General features: G+C 42.3%; 1 protein-coding gene across 1 annotated transcript in view; it reads left to right on the forward strand.

Moving 5' to 3' along the window:
- The window catches only part of TARSL2 (threonyl-tRNA synthetase like 2), a 58,907-nt gene that overhangs the window by 592 nt on the left and 30,655 nt on the right, over positions 1-27,660 (forward strand). Inside the window, exons 2-10 of the mRNA XM_029952505.1 lie at positions 856-924; positions 1,555-1,751; positions 8,243-8,366; positions 13,729-13,850; positions 15,955-16,072; positions 19,942-20,006; positions 23,043-23,121; positions 23,991-24,137; positions 24,948-25,046. Coding sequence (XP_029808365.1) covers positions 856-924; positions 1,555-1,751; positions 8,243-8,366; positions 13,729-13,850; positions 15,955-16,072; positions 19,942-20,006; positions 23,043-23,121; positions 23,991-24,137; positions 24,948-25,046 — 1,020 coding nt within the window. The remainder of the gene's footprint in view (positions 1-855; positions 925-1,554; positions 1,752-8,242; positions 8,367-13,728; positions 13,851-15,954; positions 16,073-19,941; positions 20,007-23,042; positions 23,122-23,990; positions 24,138-24,947; positions 25,047-27,660) is intronic.

Consider the following 27,660-nt stretch of genomic DNA (forward strand, 5'->3'; position numbering starts at 1 on the left):
CGGGTAGCGGTGGTCCCGCCGGCAGAAGGGGTGCGGCCGCGGCGCGCTGCAGGGCCCGCCCCTCGCAGAGCTCGGCTCGGTGCACCTGCTAGAGCCTGGGAACCGCTGAGGAGCCTGGACACCCTTTGGAGCCCTGTTATTTCCAGCAGTCGCCAGACTGACTTAATGGTGTGATTTCTCCGTTCTTCCAGTAAATTGCCTGACACACATTTTCTTCCACTAGCAGAAATAGCATTTTCCTTTGTTTGAAAGAATGCTGGAGTGTTTAAAACTCACTGTTCTTGACAAAAACCTCTTCCATTCCCTCTAATGAATGGCTGGTCCTGAGCTATTTACGACAGATGGTTTTGTTGTTGTCTCTTGCTGTGATCTCTATATATAACGTTATTATTTAACAGTATTTTAATATTTTGGTTCATCTGAAGGACAAATTATCTTCATGCAACCTAATACATTTTCTGAAGTTTTGAAAGGTTTCTCAGACTGTGGGGCGTTCTTGAGTTCTTTACCAAGGGTAACTGTGGTGCACTCTTAACATCTTCCTAAAATAGAGCATTTAAAAGTCTGGCATTTTACAGTGACATTATCTATTTAAAGTTCAGGGGACAAACTTTGAAGAGCAAAACATGTTAAATGTACTTAGCAAGAGTGTGTGAAAATGCACAGTCAGGAAGGAAGGAAACCCAAAAAAGGACTTGCCCGTTGAGAATTGTAGGTGATGGTCAGGGCAGCCCAGCCTCCAACATGGGACACTTGCTGATTGCTGGCATGTGCCTCTCTCTTCTGCACGTTTCATATGTGCTGCTGTCTCCTGTCATTGCTCTGAGTTATTTATAATTTACCTTTGTTTCTCAGCCTCCTTCTAGTCAAAGCCAAGAAAAGAGCACCAAAACAAAGGAGGAGGAAGGTGGGCCAGAGAGTGAGGTAAGCTGTTGTTATGGAAATAATGTTACAAAAGACTTGTCATTTAAATACGCTTATAGAATTAATTGCCCAGATCATTAATTAAAACATAATTGCTAATCTGGGCCACAGCAGTATATTTAAAACCTTGCAAGCCTTAGATACAAGTTGTCTTAACTTTGAGATGAGCTAGACAGTCAGCAGTATTTAAGTGCTCTTTTGTCTAAGTCGAGATACAGTGTATCTTTTGTGTTGAAGAAATTAACTACTATAAATCATTAAAACAACCAGAGTATGTTTCCAGCATAAATACTTGGCAGGAGCTAAGGAGGACTGTCTGGCCTCAGAGGGATCAGGCTGGTTGAGATCAGACACACAGGAAAAACAGCTAGAGAACAAAGGAGTGTGGTGTGTAAGGTGCTGAAGTGGGGGCTGGGGCACGTGGGTGTTAAACACGTAGTGTAGAGCGATGTGCTAGTCAGAAGAGGTGGACTCTGGACCCCGAGAGCTACAGTGGAGGTAAGACGTGACCGGAAGGAGACTTGGAAATGACCTGTGGTGTGCAGAGTAGGGGTGAGACTTCCTGGAGGCTGAGCAGTTAGAAAAAAGTGGGCTGTGTATGTTAATTTTCTTTATTCTGGTGACTTTCAGGTGAGAAATCAACCGAATTTCGTTAAGGAAAGGTTGAAGCTTTTTGAAGTATTGAAGAGAGACCATCAGTTCTTATTTGCCATTAATGACCAAAAGGGGAATACCAGCAATGTGATCACAGTGAGAATGGCGGATGGGAAAACAGTGGAAGGGGAAGTTTGGAAAACAACACCTTACCAGGTGGCCGCTGAAATTAGGTAAATCATAATTTGGAGAAGATATTCTTTATTCATTGTTGTACCAGCGCTTGGTGGCAGTGTGTTCTCAGGAACTGTGAAAAGTATTTTTTTCTTACTCAGTTGAATAAACTAATATTTATTTATTTTTGAGAGAGAGTGAGCATGAGCAAGCGCGGGTGAGGGGCAGAGAGGGAGGGAGACACAGAAATCTAAGCAGACTCCAGGCTCTGAGCTGTCAACACAGAGCTAGATGTGGGGCCTGAACTCATGAACCACAAGATCATGACCTGAGCTGAAGTCAAACACTCAACCAAATGAGCCACCCAGGCGCCCCACTCAGTTGAATAAATTAAATGTCATTAGTTATTTCCCTCTGGCTTCTAAAGAGAGCATTTAAATAAGTAATTGAATATCAGAATAAAATCCCTTCCTCTTTAAAATGCCCACATTTTAAAGTTCTAATAAAAATATGTAATAGAGAAAAACATATAATCCCTGATAGGTCCCATTACATGGACATTCATCATCAAGATATTTCCATGAGTTTTACAGATCTTTTGCTGGACTTGACACTGTCTCACCAGTAACCATGGGTGGTTCTTTGAACCAAGTTGGGCAGATCCTTAAAGCTTTCTAAGTCTGTTTCTTTGTATCGTCTGTGGAAATGATACATTTCCCATTTACCTAATGAGGTTGTAAAAATTAAGTGAAATGCTGCATATGAAAAATACTCTGAAAGTTAAAGTGTCTCCAGAAATGTACAGAATGTCTTATCATAGATTGAAGATGTATTCATCAACCCTGGAATAAGTACTTTGACTTTCCTAGAAATTAGGAACATTGGTGAAGTTATGTTATTTTGACCAATGTTAACTTCTAGCATTAAATAGAATTCTGTGGAAGCTATAGCTCAAAACTGCCATGTAAATAAATTTTTGCTATATAAAAAGCAAGCTTTTTCAACAATTGAAGTCCTCAGGTTTCCTTTGAAAATTATGGTGAAGGTTGTATGGTTTTTCCATCCTATACTCTGAAGTCCCCTCCCAACCTGCTCCAATATTTTCCAGGAGAGGTGAGTAGATGTGCTGGGGAAAAATGGGCTTTGAGGCAAAATAAGTTTTTGTTTCTTCACGGAGAGTCAGTTTGCATGTTAGCATATTGGAGACTGAGAAGTTATACACTGAAGAAACCAGTTCAAACTTGGGAAACAAAGTTTTTTGATTATAGAAGATGTTGTTCGTTGTACTCCTAATAATACTCATTTACACAGCGTACCAGTTTACAACCCCTGCAATCAAGTTCCAGGATAGAGGGGTTGCAGGAGTGCCCAAAAGTAAAGTTATTCCAAACTAAAAGGCTGAGCAAAGCTTGCATCAAGCAAACCTGGTAAGAAGAAAGTAGTGATCATAATATTACTATCAGACCTCGGAATTTGAGGGTCAAAATCGTCAAATGGGATACTGGGGCTTATTTCCAAAACAGACAGTATAATCCATAATAACTATTTGTCACAAATATTTATGAGTTAAATAATGTAGCATCAAATCATAAATAGCAAATTACAGACACTCAGGAGTGGTAGACATTTAGCCTGCCTTTCTCAGTTTCAGACAGATCATATGTGTCTGAAAAATAACACTCTGAGGTAGACTTAATGGCCGCTCACCAGTCTCTTCGGTCTATAAACAGAGATCTCTCAGCACCTATGGTCATGTTTTTGGCTCCTCAGAACCTTAATAAAATGCAGAAACATACAGTTCACATTCTGTGAGTAAAATGAAATCCATTATGAACTCAGTAAACATTAAATGACAAGACAAAGTAAAACTTGAAAATTAAAAAAAAAAATTAAAACAGTTCTTCAAAATGACTTCCGTAAAGCAAAATAAAAACAAGCACAGAATTTTAGAAAAGACTTCTAATGAGGAAAATACATAACAGAAACCTGTGGAATGTAGTCAAAGTAGTGATCAGAAACAGATTTGTAGTGTTGAAAGTTTTTCTGATAAGAATAAAAAAAGCAGACTATGAGTTCAACTCAGACAGTTAGAAAAAAGAACAGATTAATAAGGAGGAAGCTCTAAGTGAATAAATATTAGTATTAACTGAAAAACTATCTGAATAAGTAGGGTTCAGTGAGGTGGCTGGATGTAAAGTAAGTGAGAAATTAATAGCTTTATTAAATTATACTGCCTGTTTGTTGTCTTGTTTAACTGAGAGTTGATTGCATAGATGATTGTTTCTCCTCTGGGCAAATGTATGCCTTTCTAAGCATAACATGTAAAGTGAAAATCATTAAGGAAAAGATGGACAGATTCAAACTGCACAAAAAATAAAACAAGAAAAAAGGCTATGTGGACAAATGACACATAAAACAGGAAATGACAGGTGTGGAAAAAATGTACCGTATAAAACAAATGATTGCTCTCAAAGTGGCTTTCACATTAATAGGAAAAAAATGAAAACTTCAACAGAGGAATAGATTGCTTGAGAAATGTAAACGAAAATTATTTTGTGTTGCTGATGTCAAAGATTGACGAATAACAGTTAATACTGATACAGTCTTGGGGAAGTGGCTCTGGTGTGGGGCGGACAAATAGGTCCAGTCTCTTAGACTTTTAAAGCCTTTAAAAACGTGCAAACCCTAACCCTTGGACCCTAAAGTATAGTGATTCTATACTTTGCCATTTATCCTAAGAAAATACCCCATGGAAAATACGGGCAAAGGACAGTTCATAGTAGTTGATGAAAGAATTCTTTTCAGAATGTGGTCCCCAAATCAACAGCACTAGCACCATCTGGGAACGTAGAAGAGCCAATTCCTGGGGCCCTGCTCCACGCCTCTTTGTATTAACTAGCAATCTGCGTGTTTATGAGCCCCTCCAGGAATTTCTGATGCAAGTCTAAGTTTGAGAACCCCTGAGTTAGGCTAAACTGCAGAAGCAAGAGACCCCTGAAGACCGTGGCTCAAATGAGGTAGACATCACAGTCTCTCACGTGACAGTCCAGAGGTGACCAGCCTAAGCTGGTGGAGGCCGTCTCTGGGCCATGCAGTCATTGGTGGACCTGGGTTCCTTCTGTCTTGTTGTTTGCCATCGCGTAGGTAGGGTTTGTCCATGGGGAGGGGTGGAAGCTCAGTTCACGGACTCTCCTGCAGGCCGGGGGAACAGCAGCTGAAGGACAGTGAGGCTTTGAGGCCTAGACCCCTCAAATGACACACTGTCATTTCCACTTACATCCTCTTGGCCGACATTTAGTCACATGGCCACCCCTGGCTGTAAGAGAGAATGGAAATCTAGGTCCTGCTGGCCAGGTACATGTCCAGCGAAAGCCTTCTCACCACGGAAGAGAGGAAGCATGGTTTAGGGGACCACAGTGTGCCCCTCTGACATCCAGAGATCTGTGGGACCTGCTTTTCATCATCCCACATGCTCAGTCCCTTTCCAAGTGAGTGAGACAGCTCTGGGTCCCATCGGCTGGAAGCGAGGGATATGCAGTGATGTGCAGACGCCCTGTCGGGCTGGCTCCTTACGCTCTGGCAACAGATAAGCTGCCAGATGTATATGCAGTGGTGGGGTACACAGGAGGCCAGCACAAGGGAAGCGTGTTTGGAAGAAAGAAGGAACAACACAGTACTGCAAAGAAGGCATAAGGTCCTGCTGGCAGTGACTGAGGCCCCACAGCCTGCCAGCAGGCAGTGCCCGGATCAGCCCACCCAGCCACCCTTTGTTTTCTGTGAGCAGCTTGCTTGTCCACTGTCCTTGGTCCAAGGGCCCAGATTTTGCTCTGTGGGAAGGTCCTAGTCGTCCCTGATCCTCATTAGCCACACTTGGGGGCACAGAACTCCTCTAAGGTGCCAACGGTCACAGGTGTTTGTAAGCTGGGCTCATCACTGGGCAGCACAGTTGTCTCCAGCCTGGTGAGCTTCTGGTCGGTTTGCTTCTAGTCAGTTCCACGAGAAGTAATCTTGTTGAAGGAATTCTTCTAGATGGAAATTTCTCACACTTTTGTTCCTTGGCTTTTGTGCTTGGCTCTTTCCTCTCTCCCTCAATTTAATGGACTGAGGTTCTATGAAACAATGGGCTTTGGGAGGGCAGCAGTCTTTAATCTGTGGGGTTGGCCTGGCCCCTCTTGTCTGTCTTGTGTGGCTTTTGAGAGGGGTTTTAAGTGCCTGTCCCTCCTGCTGTTTGGGACAAAAGACTGTCTGCAGTCTTGCACAGCCTCCCATTTCTGGACTCCGAGTCAGTTTGGATTACAGGCCACAGGCAGAGATATTCTTTGCAAAGTCCTGTTCCTTCCATCTCTGCCTATGAACCGGACGATCCTCACTGAGTGGTGGTGTTTATAAAAGCTGCAGTAGCTACCCAGTGTTTACCAACCTTCTAGAAGCCTTTTTGTAACTGCTTCTTTATATGCTCCAGGCATTGTAAGCACATGAGTGTGCCTGCAGGTTTTATCAAATATCTTATCAAATATCTATCAATATTTTATATTTTTCAAATACAGATTATACCATGACAAGGGGTATTGGCTTTCCATAATCTCGCTGCCCATCTGCTAAGCCAGTGCCACATGCTTTGTTTTTGTTACTTACATGCCCTTTTTTTAAAAAAATTAAACTTGGAAGACGTTTTTTAAGCTTATTTATTTTGAGAGAGACAGAGTGAGCACAAGGGGAGCAAGGCGGGGGGCGGGGTGCAGGGGCAGTTTCTGTACTGGGCTCTGCGCTGACAGCAGCGAATCTGAGGAGGGGCTTGACCTCACGAATTACGAGATCATGTCCTGAGCCAAAGTCGGACACTTAACCGACTGAGCCACTCAGGTGCCCCTTTACCTTTTTGTGTTGGTTAAGATAGAGGCTAAGCTCCTACAGCAGGTTCAGTGGCTTAACTATGATCCAAGTCTCTCTCGGGTAGGCAGGTAGCAACCTGCAGGTGCGGGGGCAGGTCAGGCAGCGCTTCTCCAGAAATCATTTGGGGACCAGCATTCCCTCCGTTTGGGTGCTGAACCATCTGTATGTACGGCATTGCTCTTGTGTGCATGGGCCCGGGGAACCCCACAGGTGTGCCAGGGTCAGCAGAAGGTGGGGAGAGGTGGAGGAGCGCTTCGTACTAAGGCTGAGATCCGGAAGTGCTACCAACCACTTCCGTTTGTACCCATGGCTTCCAAACTTGGTCACACAGCCACATCTGGCTGCAGGAGAGCCTGGGAAACTAATGTATCAGAAGGAGAGAATGGATTTGATGAATCCCTAGCAGCCCATCACAGCCAGTAAAAATGAAATAAAATCCTACTTCCTTAATAACAACATCTAACGTTTTATCAGTTTGTATTATGAGTATGCCTTATTTCATCCTTAGAGTAAACGTCTGAGGAAGGTTGTATGAATCCCCATTTTACATATGAGAAACTGAAGCTTATAGTAAATTGTCCAGTTTCAAGTCCAGGCTGGTCTGACCCTAGAGCGGGTGCTCTTAAACCACAGCGCTGAACCGCTGCTCAGGTTGCTCACAGAAAAGCAAGTTAAAACATTATGTTGTAAAGATGATACAGTTTAATTGTACCTGACATTGTGAGGGCACAGAGAAAAGGTATTCTTGCGCCTTTCCTGGGAGGAAAATTTGGCAGTATGTTCCAGCAAGGTCGTTAAAGTGCATTTCCCTTGGCCCAGCAGTTTTATTTGATGAAAAAAATAATTGGGAGCTAAGATGTGTGTTCAAGAATGTTCACTCCTGTATAATTTGTCATTGCCAAAGTGAAACAAAGCGTTCTCACAGAGAAATAAACAAAATGCCCAGCCATAGAGGTCCATTAATCAGCTCTGGATTCTGCTGCCGCTGTCCACCAGCCTGGTTTTTCAGTCTGTCCATCATGCGGGAAAACGTGTGACTTGCTAAGTTTAAAAAATACATTACCAAGTAACATATACAGAATGGTACTGTTGTGATTTTTATATTGGTGTATATATTTATACAAAAAACGTGGAAGGGCATACAGAAAAATGTTAACAGTAATTTCTGGGTGGTGGGATTGAGAGTGCAATTTTTTCTTTGCTTTTCAGTGCTTTCCAGCTTTCTTAATGTGTTATTTTTGTCAGTAATTTTCAAAAAACAGTAAGTGTGTGTGTGTGTGTGTGAGAGAGAGAGAGAGAGAGAGAGAGGAGGAGGAGGAGGAGGAGGAGGAGGAGGGTTGGATGTAGAAAAAGACTAGAAAGACATGTACCAAAATGTTAGAATTATATATTTCAGGGTGGTGAGATTTAGATGTGATTTTTGTTTTTCTTTATGTTTTCTATATTTTCCAATTTTTTTTTACAGTGAATGTGTACTACTTTGGTATTTAAAATAAATGTTACAAAATTTGAAAAACCTCTTCTTTTAGTTTACATTTGTACTTTCTATTCACTTACAAAAAAAAAAGACAGCCCTGAAATTATTTTAATCCTTTGTTTTAACGAATCATTGCAGCAGGTGATAAGATTAACTCCCAAGTGCCTCTGCTTTTACCAGTCAGGAGCTGGCTGAAAGCACAGTGGTAGCCAAAGTCAATGGTGAATTATGGGACTTGGACCGGCCTTTGGAAGGAGACTCCACTCTAGAACTCCTTAAGTTTGATAATGAGGAAGCCCAAGCTGTAAGTATTTAAAAACCAATCAACTAAATTTGGGGTATTGTGAACTATGTTATGTACAAAGACACATATTGAAGTCAAGAATAATGAGTTTTGTAACCTAGAACTTAAAATTTGTGTACTGTTGTTTAGTAAGTATTTAGTGCGTTTTTGTGGAATGAATACATAGAAGTATATATCAGCATTTAAAGTAGCCCCTATTTATAATTTCTGAAAATAGTTGTGTCCTTATGCTATAATGCTTTAATTATGAAATCAGTGTACATTTGACATGAATTTTTAGTAGATTCTTAGAAATGGGTCTACTTTATAATATAACGTGTAGGAGAATTAGGAAAAATGATCAAAGCTTAGATATCTTTTGTTTTTTATTTATTAAAAAAATTTTTTACATTTATTTATTTTTGAGAGACAGAGTGAGACAGAGTGTGAGTGCAGGAGGGGCAGAGAGAAAAAAAGACACAGAATCCGAAGGCTCCAGGCTCTGAGCAGACATTCAGTACCACAGAGCCTGATGCAGGGCTTGAACCCACGAACTGTGAGATCATGACCTGAGCTGAGGTCAGACGCTTAACTGACTGAGCCACCCAGGCGCCCCTATTTATTTTCTAAAGTTTATTTATTTTGAGAGAGCAAGAGAGTCAGTGGGGAAGAGAGAGAGGAGGACAAAGCGGACTCTGTGCTGACGGTAGAAAGGTCTATCTGGGGTTCAAACTCATGAACCATGAGATCATGACCTGAGCCAAAGTCAGATGGACACTTAACTGACTGAGCCACCCAGGCACCCCTTAGATATCCTATAAATACTTATTAATGTAATATTCTATAAAGTAGATACCACATTTTCATGTAGGTCTCTGATATACCTTAACTTTGCAATTTCTCTTCAGTCAGCGTCCATCATTGCCAAAGACCTAACGTGAGGTTGGCTTATGTTCTATTAATATGATTCTTGATTTCTTGATTTATTCCAAACTTATAAGAACCCTATTATAATTACTTTTCTGTTTAAAATATGCAAAGCATAACAATTAAATAGCTAAGCAACACAATATTAATAAAATCACATTGAAAGTGATTCAGAAAGAGCAATTCTTAGGAGAAACACCAAGCATATATGTATTATTTAGTTTTTCTCACCAGCTGTTAACAACTGTCACCTAACTTCATCCCAGATGTCATCCCTAGACTTTACAATTGTATATGTTCCCTCAGTCTCCTGACCAGCATCTACTGTGCTGGATACACATGCCAGACCCTGCAGGGCTGCATGGATGGAGCACAGAGACTCCTGCTTCCAAGAGTTCACCTCTAGTGGGAGGAGGTAATAAACAAGAAAATAACCAAGGAGAGGTTTTCAGATAATGTCAATTTCTGGCAAAAGCCAAATAGGTGCCAGAAACCAAGATCAGCCATGATAGTTGGTGGGGCAGTTAGTATTTTTCTTTTATTTAATGTTTTTTGTTTATTTTTGACAGAGAGAGACAGAGCATGAGTGCGGGAGGCACAGAGAGAGAAGGAGACACAGAATCCAATACAGGCTCCAGGCTCCGAGCTGTCAGTGCAGAGCCTGACATGGGGCCCGAACTCGTAAACCTGAGCCCAAGTCAGACGCTTACCCAAGTGAGCCACCCAGGCGCCCCACAGTTAGTTTCAATCCTCAACTAAAGGCCCAGATCCTGCCTGAAAGCCTTGCGCTTGTCCACACGGCCTGGCTCCTGGTTGGGCTGCAGGCGTCACTCCTATGACTCTTTTTTAATAGATAGCCATTGGACCTTTTCAGTCTGTCAGGTATCGAGGTGTCCGGAGGCTGGGGAAACTAGCAAACTGAACGTTCCATGGAGGTGTCAGTGTCTTTGGGTCCTCTCCTCCTTGCATTCAGTGACATCATGAAAAAGAAAACATTCTTTATCACGGGAAATCTTTCTAGAGTGCCTAGCCAGTGTTCTCTGCTTGCCATGCTCGTAATATGGTGTCTGACATCAGATTATATGTGTGGTTGTCGATGAAAATGATCATAGTAATAAACATTTACCAGGCCCAGGCACGGGCTGTGGCCCCTTCATGCACATTATCTCCTTGATCCCGAATTCCGCTGGCACACAGGTACTGTTTTAATCCCTGTTTTACAGATGAAACAACCAGAATCAAAATGGTTAAGTAACTTTTCCAAGCTCCTGATGCTTCTTTGAATGTAATTTAGTAACAAAGACTGTGTTGTTGTTGTTCCTGGAGTTTATTTTCCTGTTACTCTGAACATACTAAGATATTGAACATAAACTAACTTATGAATATTTAATACATATCTATGAAAAGGAAACCCTACAGAAAAACAAATTTTGAAAACTCAGATCTAAAATAATCATAAATTGGGGCACCTGGGTAGCTTAGTCAGCTAAGTGTCCAATTCTTGGTTTCGCCTCAGGTTATGTTCTCAGGCTTTGTGAGATCGAGCCCCGCGTTGGGCTCCATGCTGACAGTGCAGAGCCTGCTTGGGATGCTCACTCCCTCTCTTTCTGCCCTTCTCCTGCTCACACACACACCCATATACACACACTCCCTCTCTCAAAATAAATAAATAAATGAACTTAAAAATGATACTGATTTTTAAAGCATCTTTTTTTGCTTTATGAAAATTTCAAGACTCCTTTCTATTTTAAATGGTGATTTAATTTATAAGAGTATTAGTGCGAAATGTAACATACAGAAGAAATACTCTCCACCTTTTAGATACATTCATATAGAAAAGGACAGGAAGAATGTTCACATAAAGCTGACACACATGCACAGCAGAAGCACGGGGAAGTTTATAAAATGATACAGCTTGCAAGTTTAAAATATATCCCATGATGTTTCCTTCTGTAAGCCTAATGTCCGGTAGAAGAATATACGTAGGTATATATTCCACTTCAAGCCTTGGTGAAACCCCAGGGGAAATCAGTGATAGGCCTCTGTGATCTCACGCTCAAGAAAACATAAGGCACTTTGTTTAGAGGCGTGAACAAAACAAGCCGATTTCTGTAAGAACTCAAGCCGCTAGCTTTGTGCGTGTAGTCCCCTTGTGTGATCTCTTCCAGGACCTCGTGGGGCGAGTCCGCTTCATCCCCAGCTTCAGTGGCTGCTGCCCCCACCCCATCCCGTGTATTTATTATCTCAGCGGTAACGACGGTTAGCTAGTCATTATGGCACCAGTGTTTTTCTGGCTTTATTCCCGCCAGTGGATCTTTCTCAGTCTTCTTTGCTGGCGTTTTCGTCTTCATCTTCCTCCAGAGTGAAGAATTCCTCGGTGCTCAGTCTTAGCATCCTCTGTCTTTATGCTTCTCGTCTAAGCTGTCCTGTCTGCTGACTGTCCGCTGTCAGTCCTTCCGTCTGTAGCTGGACCTGCCTCCGTCTCGTGTGCCCTACTGCCCGTGTGATATCGCCATCCCCACAGTGAACAGGAAGGAATCTGTAGTGTGTCCGTGGTGCAGTTCTAGTCCCAGAACTTACTCCTTCCCGGCCTGCCCGTCCCAGGGCACAACTCCACCACGTACCCAGTTACTCAGCCTCGACGCTCAGAGGTTGTTTGTGATTACTGCCTGTTGCCTCAATTCCAAGTGTCGAATTAATTGGTAAGCCATTACCTTCCTGAGGCGTCTAGAATCTTCCCACTCCTCTCCATCGCTGCTGTCACCTGAGATTTGACAATGGTGTTATACAGCACTGCCCAAGAAACTGCCCGCCTGCCGTTCTATTGCCCTGAAATCCATTCCCATCCTGCTACCAAATGCTGTTTTAAAATGTAAATTTAATAATTTCTTTTCTGCCTAAAACCCTTCAGTGCATCTCATTGCATTTGGAATAAAACCCAGGTTCCCCCAGAAAGCCTGCAGCGTTACTGGTCCTTTCTTACCGCTGCAACTTTGCTCTAGTACTTTCTCCCTTACGTGTTAGCCGCACAGGCCTTCCTGACCCCTGTGGACGCAGAGCCTTTGCTATTACTCATCATTGTGGTGCCCTGTTCATCTCCCTTTACACCCTCTTCTCCTCTCATGATTGTGCACTTCCTGGTTTGTCTCTGCCTGTCCCCCACACTGCGCTGTCAACTGCATGCGGCCAGTGACTCGTTCCTTTCACTGTGGTGTCCTCCGCACCCAAAACGGTGTTGGCTCAGCGAACATCTAGGTGTGGACAGTGCACCAAAGAAGACACTTGGGTTCATGTTGGCAGTTAGCCTGCCCTCCTGGCGTCATCCAACGCTAAGGGCTGTGCCAAGGACCGAGCCTCTGGGGGCGTTTGTGGATCATGTCCCTGCCTAAGGCAGTGGGCTGGGGTTGCATATAGCCTGCTCAGTCAGAGGACTCCCTCTGCTTTGACTTAGTTCATTTGTCCTTAGTTTGTCCTTTAACTTAGTTCATGTTTCCTATTTAATAAGCGAGAGAAAGGGGTGCCAGGGGACTCCACTATCTTGCTTCTTTGGCACCTACATGTGTCTGGTGATTTCAGTTAGTTGTAGTTTATTCATTAACCTTTGATTCCTTGGGAATTCAAAACCAGATTCAAGATAAAAAAAACTTTCTGGACTTTAGACCTTAGGACCGGCCCTTGGACTGTGGTAAATTAACTCGTGTGTGGACCACTGCCCAGGGTTCTCACAGAGCCAGCAGGCATTTCCAGGCTACATTTTTCTCCCCACCAAGTGCCATTCTGTCAAAAGCACGTGGAGACTGCTGTGGAGACACAAACTACTTTGGCCCTCTGTGTTCAGCCTTGAGGCTGCCCCTGGAGAGAAAGGAAAGAGACCAGTGCCTGTCACTCCTGGCTTCCCTCTGCTCTGGGCTGAATGGGGCTTGTGTGCTGCTGCATCTGAGCCTCATGATTGAGGCTGTCACATCTTCTCCTCAAGTTTAGATGCACAGAAGGAAATGGATTAGGAGCAGCTCGGAACAGCAGTTTCACACTGGAACCGAGCATGTGGCTCTGGTGTAATTGCAAAGCACTCAGAAAGTGTTCTCTTCTAAGTGGTCATCAAAGATTTCCTTTTCAAACTGATATTGCTCTATGTCTTTTTTTTATGTTTATTTATTTTTGAGAGAGACAGAGAGGGACAGAGTGCAGGTGGGGGAGGGACAGAGAGAGAGAGGGAGGGAGACACAGAATCCAAAGCAGGCTCCAGGCTCTGAGCCTGATGCGGGGCTCAAACTCATGAACCATGAGATCATGACCTGAGCTGAGGGTGGACACTTAACTGACTGAGCCACCCAGGCGCCCCAGTGTTGCTCTGTGTCTTGATGTGTATCTCCTTAAAGTGTGTCCACTTGCTTACTTATGCTACTTGACTAACAGTTTTCCACGACATGGTTGTGATGTGTTTCACGCCCTGCAGGTGTACTGGCACTCCAGCGCTCACATTCTTGGGGAGGCCATGGAGCTTTACTACGGAGGCCACTTGTGCTACGGTCCGCCCATTGAAAACGGGTTTTATTATGACATGTTCATCGAAGACAGGTAACACCACTGAATATTTGCTTCCGGAGACGTGTGTTTATGGTCCACTGTTTTATGACCAGTCCATATTATTTTACTGAATGTGTATGTTATATAGTGTGACTATAGATTGGCTATGTTTGAAAATTCTTTTTTTATGAGTTAAGATTCCAGGGGCACCTGGGTGGCTCAGTTGGTTAAGCATCTGGCTTCAGCTCAGGTCATGATCTCACAGTCTGTCGGTTTGAGCCCCGCGTCGGGCTCTGCGCTGACAGCTCAGAGCCTGAAGCCTGCTTCCGATTCTGTGTCTCCCTCTCTCTCTGCCCCTCCCCACCTCACACTCTGTCTCTCTCTCTCTCAAAAATAATGACCAAAAAAAAAAAAAAAAAAGATTCCAGAGCAACTTCTCCAACTTTCTTTTCCCCAGAAGGAAGTGATACATTATTCATCTAACCCGGGACTTGCTACATCATAGTAGTGAAGGAGGAGCAGAATCACAGACTGGATCCTTAGAGAGCAGTCGGTTCAGTTCTGCTCCGTGATAACCCAGGGCGCCGCCTGCCTCAGCCAGACATCTCACACCGGTGAACGGCAGGCAGAGTGCTGCCCAGAGGCCTCACGTGCAAGAGTTCTGTGTCCAGCCCCAGCCCACCTCCTTGCCTGTATCCCGCATAGTCCTTAAGGGCCCGCTGCTAAAACTGAAACGGGAGGGCCCCTCCGATTCCTGTTCCTTACTGTCACCCCACACTGTCCAGTCACTCCGTCCGGGGCTTCCTGGACGGTCCTCCCTTCCTCCCTTCTTCCTCTGTTCTTCCACCTCAGTTTACACCCGTGGCATCTCTTGCTGGATGACTGTGGTACACTCTGTCCTTCCCTGTCCCCACCCCCACACTCTGCTTAAATGGTCTCCCTCACTGAGCGTCCAGTACTCTGTAGCTCCCACGTAGAGGCTTGTCCGTCTTAATCTGCTGTTACCACCACCCAGGGAGTCATTCACCAAGAGTTTTTGACTGCCTCTTATGTGCCCTGTGCTCGGTGCGGGTGATTCACCGGTGAGCAGCTCAGTCCGTCCCCGTGGCGCTAACAGTCTGGCCAGCCCACACAGAAACCAGACAGTCCTCTGCCGTCAGGCGGTGATGAGCGCTGTGGAGGAAAATAAACCAGGGGCGGGAGGTGTGTCCATGACAGTGCTCCGGAAAGGGCGAAGTGATGTTGAAGCAGGGACCAGCATGGAGGAAGGGAGGAAGTGCTGAGGCTACTGTGTGTGGGGGTGTATTCTGGGACATTTGGAGCGACACTTTCTAGGCCTCTGGGACTCCCTGGTGTGGCCTATGCCTGGCTTGTCTGAGGAAAGGCAAGGAAGCCCCTATGGGTGGAGGAGAATGAGGGAGGGTCAGGGAGTGGCGGGAAGAGGTCAGCTGACTGCTCGCAGAGGCCCGTTCCCTGTGAGGGCCTGACTGGCCTCCGCAGTTCACGCTTCAGATCTTTCAGATTCAACTGTCAGCGAGGGCCGGGATGTCTGAGCACTTTTTGGGTTTTTTTTTGTTTTTGTTTGTTTTTTAAAGTTTATTTATTTTGAGAGAGAGAGAGAGAGAGAGAGTGAGCAGGGGAGGGGCAGACAGAGAGGAAGAGAAAGAGAACCCAAGCAGGCCCCACCCTGTCAGTGCAGAGCCTGACATGGGGTTTGAACCCACAAACCATGAGATCATGACCTGAGCCAAAACCAGGAGCTGGACGCTTCACCAACCGAGCCACCCAGGGGCCCCTGCTATAGCTCTTTTGAACAAAAAATGTAGGTATGTGATGTGTAAGGTAGACTGCACGTGAGAACAGGCCTCAAAGGAGCTTGCACTCTAACCAGAAAGTATTTTAACTGGGTTTTTCAAATTGCACACCTCATCACAGAGAAGAATTGCAAGCAAATAGCCTCATCTGTTGGTGCCTCAGTTTTCCTCTTTGAGAAATAAGATTATTGATCGGCCTTGCATATGAACATATGACTTTCTGAAGCCTGGAAACAGTAAAGCACGGAATTCCTCAGTTAGTGACGAGCGTCCACAAAAAGGGACACACATGCGTGATGTCCGAGAAATCTGTGTTGACTCTTACTTGCTCTTCTTTTTAGAGCAGTGTCTGGCACAGAACTGCCGGCCCTGGAGAACATATGTAAGATTATCATGAAAGAAAAGCAACCCTTTGAAAGACTGGAAGTCAGCAAGGAAGTGCTTCTCGAAATGTTTAAGGTAATTTCAGGAAAATCTTTGGGATCAGAAAACCTTTTGCAGGAATATGAAAAATAATTAATTAACATAGATGGCTTTTTTTTTTAAACAAATAATTGGGTGTCAGTTGCCACATTTTTCCAAACAGTTTGGCAACCTGTTGTGAGGTTGTCACTGGTTGTTCAATGTGATATTTCCCTACTATTTACTGAACATTAAAAAAAAATATTTTTAATGTTAACTTACCTTTGAGAGAAAGAGCAAAGACAGAGTAGCAGAGAGAAAGGGAGACAGAATCTGAGACAGGCTCCAGGCTCTGAGCTGTCAGCACAGAGCCCGACACAGAGCTCAAACTTGTGAACTGTGAGATCATGACCTGAGCTGAAGTCAGACACTTAACCAACTGAGCCACCCTGGTTCCCTACTTCCTGAACATTTTAATGCCAATGCATGTAGGTAAAGGACTAGGGGAAGAGTTTTCATATATGTGTTTATAAATCTGATTCACTTGGAGTTAATATCCTGACTACTAAATTCAACAATACTTCTGTTTTCTCTTTATTCTGTTTTGACCAAGGTACATAAGTATATTCTTAAATTTATGTTTTAAATCATGTCAGAGGAAGCACATAATTTGAATACACAATATTGTTCATTTTGTGATCTTGAAATAAAAAAATAGATACGGATTTGGTAAAGTTGCAGCTGCTCTTTGTGTGTGTATGTAAAATACCCAAAATAGAAAATAAATAGAAAAAAAATTTATGTTGACCATTTTTTTTAAGTTCATTTACTTATTTTGAGAGAGAGAGAGAGAGATAGAATCCCTAGCAGACTCTGTGGTGTCCACTCAGAGCCTGACACAGGGCTTGAAATCCTGAACTGTGAGATCATGACCTGAGCCAAAACCAAGAGTTGGATGCTTAACTGACGGAGTTCCTATTTATGTCAGCAACTTTTAAGTGGACAGTTCTGTGGCATTTGATACATTCATATTGGGCAAGAGTAATCCCCACCCACCTCCAGAGCGCTTTCATCTTCCCCAGCTAGAACCCACACCTAGTAAACACCAGCTCCCTGTTCCCACTTCCTCTTTTTCTCTTTTTCTGTCTCGGTGAATTTTCTTTCTCTACAAATACAAATTGTATTTCTCCTTTTGTGACCTCCCTTATTTTTGCCAGTGTAAAGTCCTCAAGGTCGTCCATGTTGTAGCAGAGTCAGAATTTCCTTCCTTCTTAAGGCTGAATAATACTTCAGGGTGTGGATAGACTGCATTTCGTTTATTCGTTCATCTGTGGATGGACACTTGAGTTGTTCCTGCCTTTTGGCTATTGTGAAAGGTGTTGCTGTGAATGTGGGTGTACAAATATCTGTTTGAGTCCCTGCTTCTAATTCTTTTGGGTATGGAATTGCTGGATCATATGGAAATTCTGAGTTTTGTCACCTGCCGCACTGTTTGCCACAGCAGCTGTCGGCAGTTTACATTCCCATCAACAGTGGATGAGCATTCCAATCTCTCCACGGCCTTGCCAACACTTGCAGTTTTCTGTTTCCTTGGTAACAGCCATCCTAATGGGTGTGAGGTGGTATCTCGTTGTGCTTTGGGTTTGCATTTCTCTAGTAACTAGTCATGTTAATCATCTTTCCATGTACTTATTGGGCATTTGTATATATGATTGGGAGAAATGTCTATCCCAGCCCTTTGCCCATTTTTTAATTGGGTTGTTTGTTTTTTGTTGTTGAGTTGTAGGAATTCTTTACATATTCTGGATATTAATCCTGTATTGGGTATGTGATTTGCAATTATTCTCTCCTCTTCTGTGGGTTGCCTTTTCACCAGCGCCTCTTAAGAACTAAACTCAATTAAAAAATAAAAAAGAAACACCTCGAAGTTTGTGAAGAAAAATAATTTTGTTTGAACATAGAAATATGAGACAGTTCAATCATACAAATCTATTTTTTTTCTCCCAACAACTACCTTCCTCAAGTAGTTATTTAATATAAAGTACCTGCCTCTGAGGCAATAGTGATGAAAACAGGAAAGAAACGAAGTGTCTTCTGAGTGTTTAATGTAATGCTATGATCATTTATTATAAACCCTGTTTTTGTTTTATGCAAATTAAAAATGTAGCTGTGGCCTCAGAATTTTATTTATTTCATGTGGTTCAAATTGTAATCTTCTAAGCTAAATGTGGGACCGGAAACCATAAAAATCCCTGAAGAGAGCACAGGCAGTATCTTTGACATCAGCTGTAGCAGCTTCTTTCTAGGTGTGTCTCCTGAGGCGAGGGAAACAAGGGCAAAAGTAAACTTAGGGATTCCATGAAAATAAAAAGCTTTAGCGCAGCAAGGGAAACAATCAGCAAAACTATAAGCAACCTACGGAATGGGAGAAGATATTTGCAAATGACATATACAGTAAAGGGTTAATATCCAAAATATATAAAGAACTCATAAAATTAAACACCCCAAAAATGAATAATCCAATTAAAAAATGGGCAGAAGATGTGACATTTTCCCAAAGAAGACATACAGATGGCCAGCAGACACGTCAAAAGATGCTCAACATCATTTATCATCAGGGAAGTGCAAGTCAAAACTACAAAGACCTACCACCTCACACCTGTCAGGATGGGCAAAATCAACAGCAGAGGAAATAACAGGTGTTGGTGAAGATGTGGAGAAAGGGGAGCCCCCTTGCACTGCTGGTGCGAATGCAAACTGGTGGAGCCACTCTGGAAAGCAGTATGGAGGTTCCTCAAAAAATTAAAAATAGAGTTATTCTATGATCCAGCAATCGCACCACTAGGTATTTACCCAAAGAATACAAAAATACGAATTCAAAGGGATACCTGCACTCCAGTGTTTACTAAGCAACATTAGCTACCATAGCCAAATTATGGAAACAGCCCAAGTGTCCATTGACTAATGAATAAATAAAGAAGAGGTGGTATATATACACAATGGAATATTATCCAGCCATGAAAAAGGATGAAATCTTGCCATTGAAGACATGGATGGCAAGACTAGAAAGTGTTAAGCCAGGAGAAATCAGTCACAGAGAGACAAATACCATATGATTTCACTCAGGTGTAGAATTTAAGAATCAAAACAAGCAAATGGGGGGGGGGGAAGGAGTGAGACAAACCTAGAAACAAACCCTTAACTGTAGAGAACAAACTGATGATTACCAGAGGGGAGGTGGGGGGATCGGTTAAGGAGGTGATGAGGATTAAGGAGGGCACTTGAGATGCGTACCTGGGGTTGTATGGAAGTCACGAATCACTATATTGTGCACCTGAAGTTAATATTACACTGTATGTTGACTAATTGGAATTTAAATAAAAGCTTAAAAAAATACATTCTGAAAATGAGATGAAAAATATTGGAATCTTCTAGAACAGTGCTGGGCAATAAAAATATAATGTGATTCACAAATCTGAGCCACAGATATAATTTTTTTCTGGAGACCACATTTTAAAAGTAAAACAATTGTGAGATTAATTTTTGTAATATCTTATTTAACCCATTGTATCAAAAGTATCACTGTAATGTGTAACAAACATCAAAAGAATTCGTGAGCTATTTTACATTCTTTCTTTCACAGCACGTCTCTGAAATTGAGTGTGTTTTGCACTTACGCACATCTCATTTCAGACTAGTTCCATTGCCAGGGCTCAGGGGCCACAGGGGCTTGTGGCTCCCGTTTTGGACAGCACAGCTCTAAGCTGTGAGCTGTTGGTACTCCTGAGGTTTCAGCACCTAGAACATAGTAGACGCCCATTCAGTGTTTGTTGAAAAAAACGAAAAGTTTTTTTTCCCAAAAAACACAAAATTTTTTCCTACTTAAACATTTACATAATAATATGTAAATATATTTTTCTTTATAGTACAATAAATTTAAATGCCGCATCCTGAATGAGAAGGTTAACACTCCAACTACCACAGTTTACAGGTAAAGTATGTGTAAATTTTATTTATTTATTTAAAAAATTTTTTGAATGTTTGTTTATTTTTGAGAGAGAAAGAGAGACAAAATGTGAGCATAGGAGGGACAGAGAGAGAGGGAGACACAGAATCTGAAGCAGGCTCCAGGCTCTGAGCTGTCAGCACAGAGCCCACGATGCAGGGCTTGAACTCATGAACCATGAGATCATGACCTGAGCTTAACTGACTGAGCAATCTAGCGCCCCAAAGTGTGTGTAAATTTTAAACGGCACTCAGTGGTAAACTTTAAGGCATTAGCAGTAGAAGCAGTTGGTCTTTGGGTGGATGGTCTATTTGTAAATTTGAATAGCTGATATACTACTTTAGCTAGAGACTCCAAAGGGAGTCAGCAAAGGGAAATTATTATGTCTTCACTTGTATTTATCAGTCTGGTGCTAAAACCTGAATTGTATTTTCCAGATGTTAGCTGTAATAGCACCTTTCCCCGTGTGGGTGAGACTGTGCTTGCCCAGTGCCTTACATTTCTAGGGGAGCTGTTCAGGAAAGGAATTTTGTTTCATCCTCACACATTCTTATTAATGTGGCAGTGGGAGATATTAAGGACCGTCTCCTCATGCAGTGATTTCCTGCCTCCTACCACACTCCCCATTTCCCGGAGTCCAAAGGTGTTAGCTTTCATGCATTAGCACGATATTCATGATAAAACACAAAGATGGTGTTAGGAACCAAAGGCAAATCAAGTGATAGGAAGAGGCAAATGAAATCAATACCACCGCGACTTACTTCTGTTTGTTTACATCTGGAGCCCCTGTTTTATTCGTGTGTTTTTAAAGCTGCCTTGCGGGTAATTGCTGTTCCCCATTTCTGTGTGGTCTGGCTGTCTGGCTGCTGCTATGGCCTTCATGGTCCCATCTTAGGAGATCTGGTATCTATATAATTGCAATCGGAAAGCCCTCCCCAAGGGCATTTACTCTGCACAGTCACATACTTACAGGTCTGTGGTTTCATTGTACTGTAAGAAAAAGAGGGAGGCAAATCAGGAGAGACTTTTGAATGCTGAGAACAAACTGAGGGCTGCAGAGGGAGGGGGGGAAGGGAGAGGGGAGTGATGGTCATGAAGAGGGGCACTTGTGGGGAAGAGCACTGGGTGTTATATGGAAACCAACTTGGTAATAAACTATTAATAAAAAAAGAAAGAAAGGAAAGTCATCTCCCTTTAAGCAAAGCTATGCACTGTGCATTTCTTACATTATAATGTAATTATATGAACTCATTGCCATGCGACATTGACGTGGGATACCATGCTTATCTCGGTTTTGCTATTCTCCAGTGACCTGATAAGGTTTTATTATTTATTACTTATAATTCAAATAAATGTTAGTGTATGCATTTTACAGTTTAATACATGAAGAGTTAGAAGAGATGTGCGAAGTTTTAAAATTCAGACTTCTAATACTCAAGCTTCTGTGGCTATTTTTGAAACTTTCTTAGGCCAATATTGATACTTCTTACTCTGTCAATTTAATTTTTAGAAAATGAATATTTTCCTATATGGTTATTGAAAGATGAGCATATGGAAGTCTTTCTTGCTAATTAGGCCTTCCTTTCATGCCTCTGAACTTTGCTTTACCGCTTCCATTTTGGACATAGAACAATAGAACCTGGCTACTCAAAGAAATAACATTTTCGTATTTAAGGCTTTGTTCCACTTTGGTGAATAAACCAGTCCCTTTTATGTATTCATCATGATTTTTAACTTTTTAACCAGTGAACTTTAAAAGTATTTAAAATTGGTTAGAATATATAAGGGAGATCTTACTTTCTTTACTAAATTTTCCTTAAATGAGTTGATGTTAAGTACCTTCCCTCTGACCAATGTCATTAGTATTTTAATTTTTTAAGAGTCTCTGTGCTTGAAAAAAAAATTCTGTGTTTACTAAGGTTTGGGGGTCCTTGTTGGTTAGAGGTGCAAGTGAATCCCCAGTGACCGCACCATGTGTTTTTTTTTTTTAATGTTTATTTATTTGTGAGTGGGGAGGGGCAAAGAGAGAGAGAGAGAAAGAGAGAGAGAGAGAGAGAGAGAGAGAGAATCCCAAGCAGGCTCCATGCTGTCAGCATAGAACCGGACCCAGGACTGGATCTCAAGAACTGTGAGACCATGACCTGAGCCAAAACCATAAGTTGGATGTTGGAAGCTTAACCAACAGAACCACCCAGGTGTCTCACACTGTGTGTCTTAATAGTGGTGCCACCTCTGACCTAAATGTGTGCCCAAGAGCTGCACTGAAGTCAGTGCTCTGTTTTAGTGAAACAAAGACAGGTAAGCCTTTTGTCATCGGCCGGAAGGCCTAAAAACAAATACACAAAAGACCCTTGAAATTTATTTATTCGTTCATTAAACAGACCTTATTTCTCAGGGCAGGTTTGAGTCCACAGCAGCACTGAGAAGGTACAGAGATTTGGCACGTGTGCCCTACTGCACGCGTGCGCAGTCTCCACCACTCTCAGCACCCCTGCGGAGTGCCGGTCAGTTACGGCCGGTGGACCTGCCCTGACCGTCATGGTCACAGAGTCCAGAGTTCACATTACGGCTCACTCTTGTGGGTGTACATTCTGTGGGTTTGGTTAAGTTTATTTTTAACGTATCAAGTTAGTACATTTTTGCATAAGTTGCATATAATTTTGGTTTTGAAAGTTAGTGTCGAGCAGGGAAATGGCTCTTTGATTTTATGACAGTGGAAGGTTTTTAAGAGTCTTGGGACACGACATTGAAAACTGGTGGGTGACTCTGCGTGGTTTCTTTTAGAAGATTCTGTAACTTTGTGAATTTGAACAAAGGAGGGAAGACTGGGATCTGATAAGTTGCCTCTTTTTTCATCCTAAATTAAAAATTAAATTATTTTAAATTGCCCCCAAGTTAAAAATTGTCCCAAGATGTACAAATAAGTAAGATCCTTCACTTAAGACATATGAAAATATGATGTGTAATGAGCAGTCCAAAAAACTATAACTGTCTGGGCATGTCTGAAATATTTCATTATAGGTGCGGTCCACTGATTGACCTTTGCAAAGGGCCCCATGTAAGACACACTGGAAAAATTAAAGCCATAAAAATTTTCAAGGTAAAGATTTTTTTTTAATACAGTAAACTTAAGATAAACCAGATAGTGAGGGATTTTGATGATATCTTTTATAATCTGAGCATCACAGTATTTCAAAATACCTCATGATTTGATTTTTACGGAAGCTTCTTTTTTATGTTTATTTATTTATTTTTGAGAGAGAGGGAAAGAGAGGGAGAGAGAGAGAGAGAGGGAGAGAGAGAACAAGCGTAAGTAGGGGAGGGGCAGAGAGAGAGGGAGACACAGATTCCAAAGCAGGCTTCAGGCCCTGAGCTGTCAGCACAGAGCCCAACGCGGGGCTCAAACCTGCAAACCATGAGATGACCTGAACCAAAGTCAGATGCTAAACCAACTGAGCCACCCAGACACCCCCATTTTTACTGAAGCTTCTAGAAATACTGCAATTTTTGAAAATTAGGACCTTACATGTAGCTTTAATTGTTTATTATTTAACATCACTGTACATGTTACAGTGCCTTTCTTTCTCATATTTTAAGATATTGTTCTGCACGTGATGGTTTTCTTGAATCACCCCAGCATGAGCGAGAACATTCGGCTGGGATCATCACGTCCCTGTACTGTCTCTCCCTGCTGTTCCTCTCCTCGGTGGCACAGTTACTATTGGCCCTGCACACCTTCCCCTTCTTTCTCACTGTTCATTCCCAGGATCCATGGCAGACTTTACATAATTTCTGATGACTTTGGGCTGGGGGGGGCTTAATTAGAATCAACTTAAGAGTCTTCTTGGTGTCACAAAGTCATTGTAAGCTATGTTGATGGCATAATGGAAAATTGAGCACAGATTTAAGAAAGGTTTCATTTATAACGAAATGTTTGGTATGTTTACCCAAATCTTGTTTGGTGCTTAGAATTCTTCAACATACTGGGAGGGAAACCCTGAAATGGAAACACTGCAGAGGATCTATGGGGTATCCTTTCCTGATAACAAGATGATGAAAACCTGGGAAAAGTTCCAAGAGGAAGCCAGGAACCGTGATCACAGGAAAATCGGAAAGGTACATGCCGCGTCCTAATCACTAGCCGGATGGGGACATTCTTTGTTGGCCTATGATTCAACTGTTTGGAAAATGGCATCTCTTCTTCCCTTGTGCTGTCTTCTGTTTTGCTGGCACTCAGAGTTTGCTGTTGTGTTCTCTCATGCTAATATGCCTCCTCACCTCTTTCCTTCCTGTGTCTCTTATTAGATTTTAAATTACAGCTCTCTGTCACTCATACCATGCTGTAAAAAGAATGCTGTAAAAAACAGCATACTTTGTATTTGGGGAACCGAGCAGAGAGAGAGAATGAGATTTGAGAGCTGGTAGACCTGGGTTTTGGCGTCACTTTGGCCACTTCCTGTGTTATATGGCAGGCCACATGCTCACTTAAGGAACTGCACGAGCTCAAATCGAGCTCGGTGGCCTTGCAGGGCTGATGGGGAGGGCAGACACTGGCTGGTGGCGGCAGCATGGGGTGGGCGTTCAGAAGTGACAGGATGTTGATGACTACCACCACAGGGAGCCTTCCTCCCACAGGGAGCTCTTCTGGTCTCTGGCCGTGTTCGCTCCCATGAGATCCACATTCCAAGAAGCCAAGTCAGAAGTTAGCAGTGACTAAAAGGTGAGTGAAGAGCTAGGTAACCATAAGTATGAATTGTAATTTTACATGCGATAATATATCTAGTCAGAGGTAAGTATTGAGGGGCCTCAGTTACTAGAAGGATGGAAATCATAGAGTTTAAGTCTTATTCCTCGCATGTCATGTGCATACAGTAAATATTGAGCAATGGCTGTGAGATTTGAGATGCAATTATTGTTTTAATCCAGGAACAAGAACTATTCTTTTTCCATGACCTGAGTCCTGGGAGCTGCTTTTTTCTCCCAAGAGGGGCCTTCATTTATAACACACTTACGGATTTCATACGAGTAAGTTAATTTTTAAAACATTTTTCTTACTCAGCTCCATTTTATATTTTATTATTTTCCTTTCATAATAAAATGGTCAAGCATTTTTATTAACTCTATTTTATTATTAATAAGAGTATTAATTATTAATATTAATTATCATTAATCATTAGTATTAATAAGAATTTTGAACCAAAGAGCAATACTGGGTTGTTCCTCAAAAAAATGATATAATTTCTATATTTCCTAAGTAAAATGCAGTCTTGGATTTCAGTAAGTGGACCTGTTGTCCATACAAGTTTCTAGAGCATAAACAATACAAAGATAAGCATTAGACTAAATGTGGAACTCCCTGGGAAGGAGAAGAAAGGAAAGTGTCCTATCTGGCATAGAATACTAAATGAGGAAGCATTGCTTCTCAAAATGTGGTCCATGGTCCCCTCCACTGTCCATGGTGTGACTCCCAAGTGACTTGGCACCTCCCTCCAGAGCAAAGAGTAAAGACAATTGTGTAAAACTCCTTCTTATAATGAAGTCTGGAGATGAGAAAATCTTAAGTGTTTACCTCATTTGAACTCTAGATACTGTTCAGAGGTGATCCTTGTAACTGCTAGGGTTATGTTGCCTTTCTTACGTTTTTTTCTTTCCTGTAACTAATAATTACCTAAAAATTTCATTTACTCAGTTTAATATCACTTACTTACTTAGTTCCTATCACTAATTCATCCTCAAACTTTGTCTCAAACCTGAAAAACTCCCTACAGCATATTCTGATGATTCAGGTGATCTCTCCGTAATTTTTAAAAATTTGGTCTCCTTGCTCCAGAATTAACTTGCTGCAAGGATTCTTGCCAACTGATGTCTCAGTACTTGTTTTCTTCATCATCCTGGCTACTGCCCTCACGTCTCTACTATGTTGATTCTCCTCTTCCCTGATCTCATGCCTTCCTCTTCTTTTCTTATCCCTCTCATTTGGGGAAGGACTTTCTTCAGCAACTTTCTGAGAAAAGGTTAATGCCATGAGCTGGTTATTCTTTGTCTGCTTCACTTGTCTCATCTCCCTTCCTTCTTTTCTTGTTCTGTGTCCCTGGAGGCTAAGCTCTGTGGACTTTGTCACCTGGGCCACATACCTTCCAGTGGCGATTGGCCAGTGTGAAGCCATGGTAGGCCAGAGGGCCTTGAAGAATCACAGATTATCTCAGACTATAGCAGATGGTGATGACCATCACAGCTACGGTTTGGGACAGGCTGTCTGCCAGAAAATCAGTACACCTCCTGGTACCTTGAACTCTTGAGGTTGGGGGTTGAGTGTGTGGAGAATAAACAGAAAGCCTCCGTGGTGGCCTGAAAGGAATCTCTTATCTTTATAGATGCAAGATGCACATGGCTGATGATTAGGCCCAAGGCCTAATTGTATGGGCTGCAGAATTGTAAAGCCATTTAAATTCACAATTCCAGTGGTCTCTTATGCTAAGGTAAGGGCACTTGTGGGAAAAAGTGGGTTCTTGAATTTTGAAATAAGGATATTTGGCAGACACAAATGAGGCAGAGGACTTTGAACTCCCAGTTACCTTTGACTGAAGAAACTGGCCTTTCCATGCAAACGAAACAAAAAAACATTCAGTAACTTGTTTTTTCTCGTAGATTTTCAGTTATATGGTTTTGCCTTTTCCCATATTTAGTAACTTCTGATTGTATGCCAAATACTGCATATAAAAATAACTTCAGAGGCTCTAGATGATGTTATCTCCTACTAGAATGTTTACCCTCTATCAAGATTGAAGACTAATTTTTTTAAATAGTTTATTACCAAGTTGGTTTCCATATAACACCCAGTGCTCTTCCCCACCAGTGCCCTCCTCCATGCCCATCACCCCGCTTCCCTTTCCCCCCTCCCTCTTCAGCCCTCAGTTTGTTTTCAGTATTCAAGAGTCTCCCATGAAGACTAGTTAATCCCATCAAAGATGGAGCTGAGTTGAGTTAGGATTGGGCTTCCATTTTGATAAGACAGAGTCTGCCTCTTATTCATCCTTGTTTCTAGGGCATGAATTTCACAGTTGACAGTGTGTGGTCTCTTCAGCTCCCAAACACTGGAGGAGGGCCAATTCTGCTCTTCAAATGTGTGTTCTACTATTGACTAAGCAAATGATTGCCCATCTCATCCAATCACTGCATTGGCTCAAAATCTAATAATATGTCATCTGAATCAAGTCTAGATGTAGATGAGGCTCTTCAGGTACAAAGTACAGACTACTAAATGCAGTTCTGCTCATCTTAAGATCTGTGAATTAAAGGGGCAAGTTATCTCTGGGGCAACAACCCCAGCATTATAAAATGATGATGGAGAAATAGGAGGCAGTACATACTGCCATTCGAAAAGGGGCAGGGTAGAGTAGGTGTCACTGATCTATAGATACCCTGACAACCTCCTTGTTCTTTATCCCTGGTCAAAAAGTGTACTTTGGTAGGACTTAGTGTTGTCTCTGCATGGGTTGTGGTTCTGCCCTTTGAATTATCCTTCCTTTATCATGAAAAATAGCCTTTGTGGATCTGAGTAGCTTTCTCAGTGTTTTCAACCTGTTTCTTTAAGTAGGAGTTTGAGCAGCCCAAGGCCTCATTTCATTTTGTACTGTCT

This window comes from Suricata suricatta, chromosome 9 (assembly GCF_006229205.1).
Source record: "Suricata suricatta isolate VVHF042 chromosome 9, meerkat_22Aug2017_6uvM2_HiC, whole genome shotgun sequence".
In the NCBI taxonomy this organism is placed as follows: Eukaryota; Metazoa; Chordata; class Mammalia; order Carnivora; family Herpestidae; genus Suricata; species Suricata suricatta.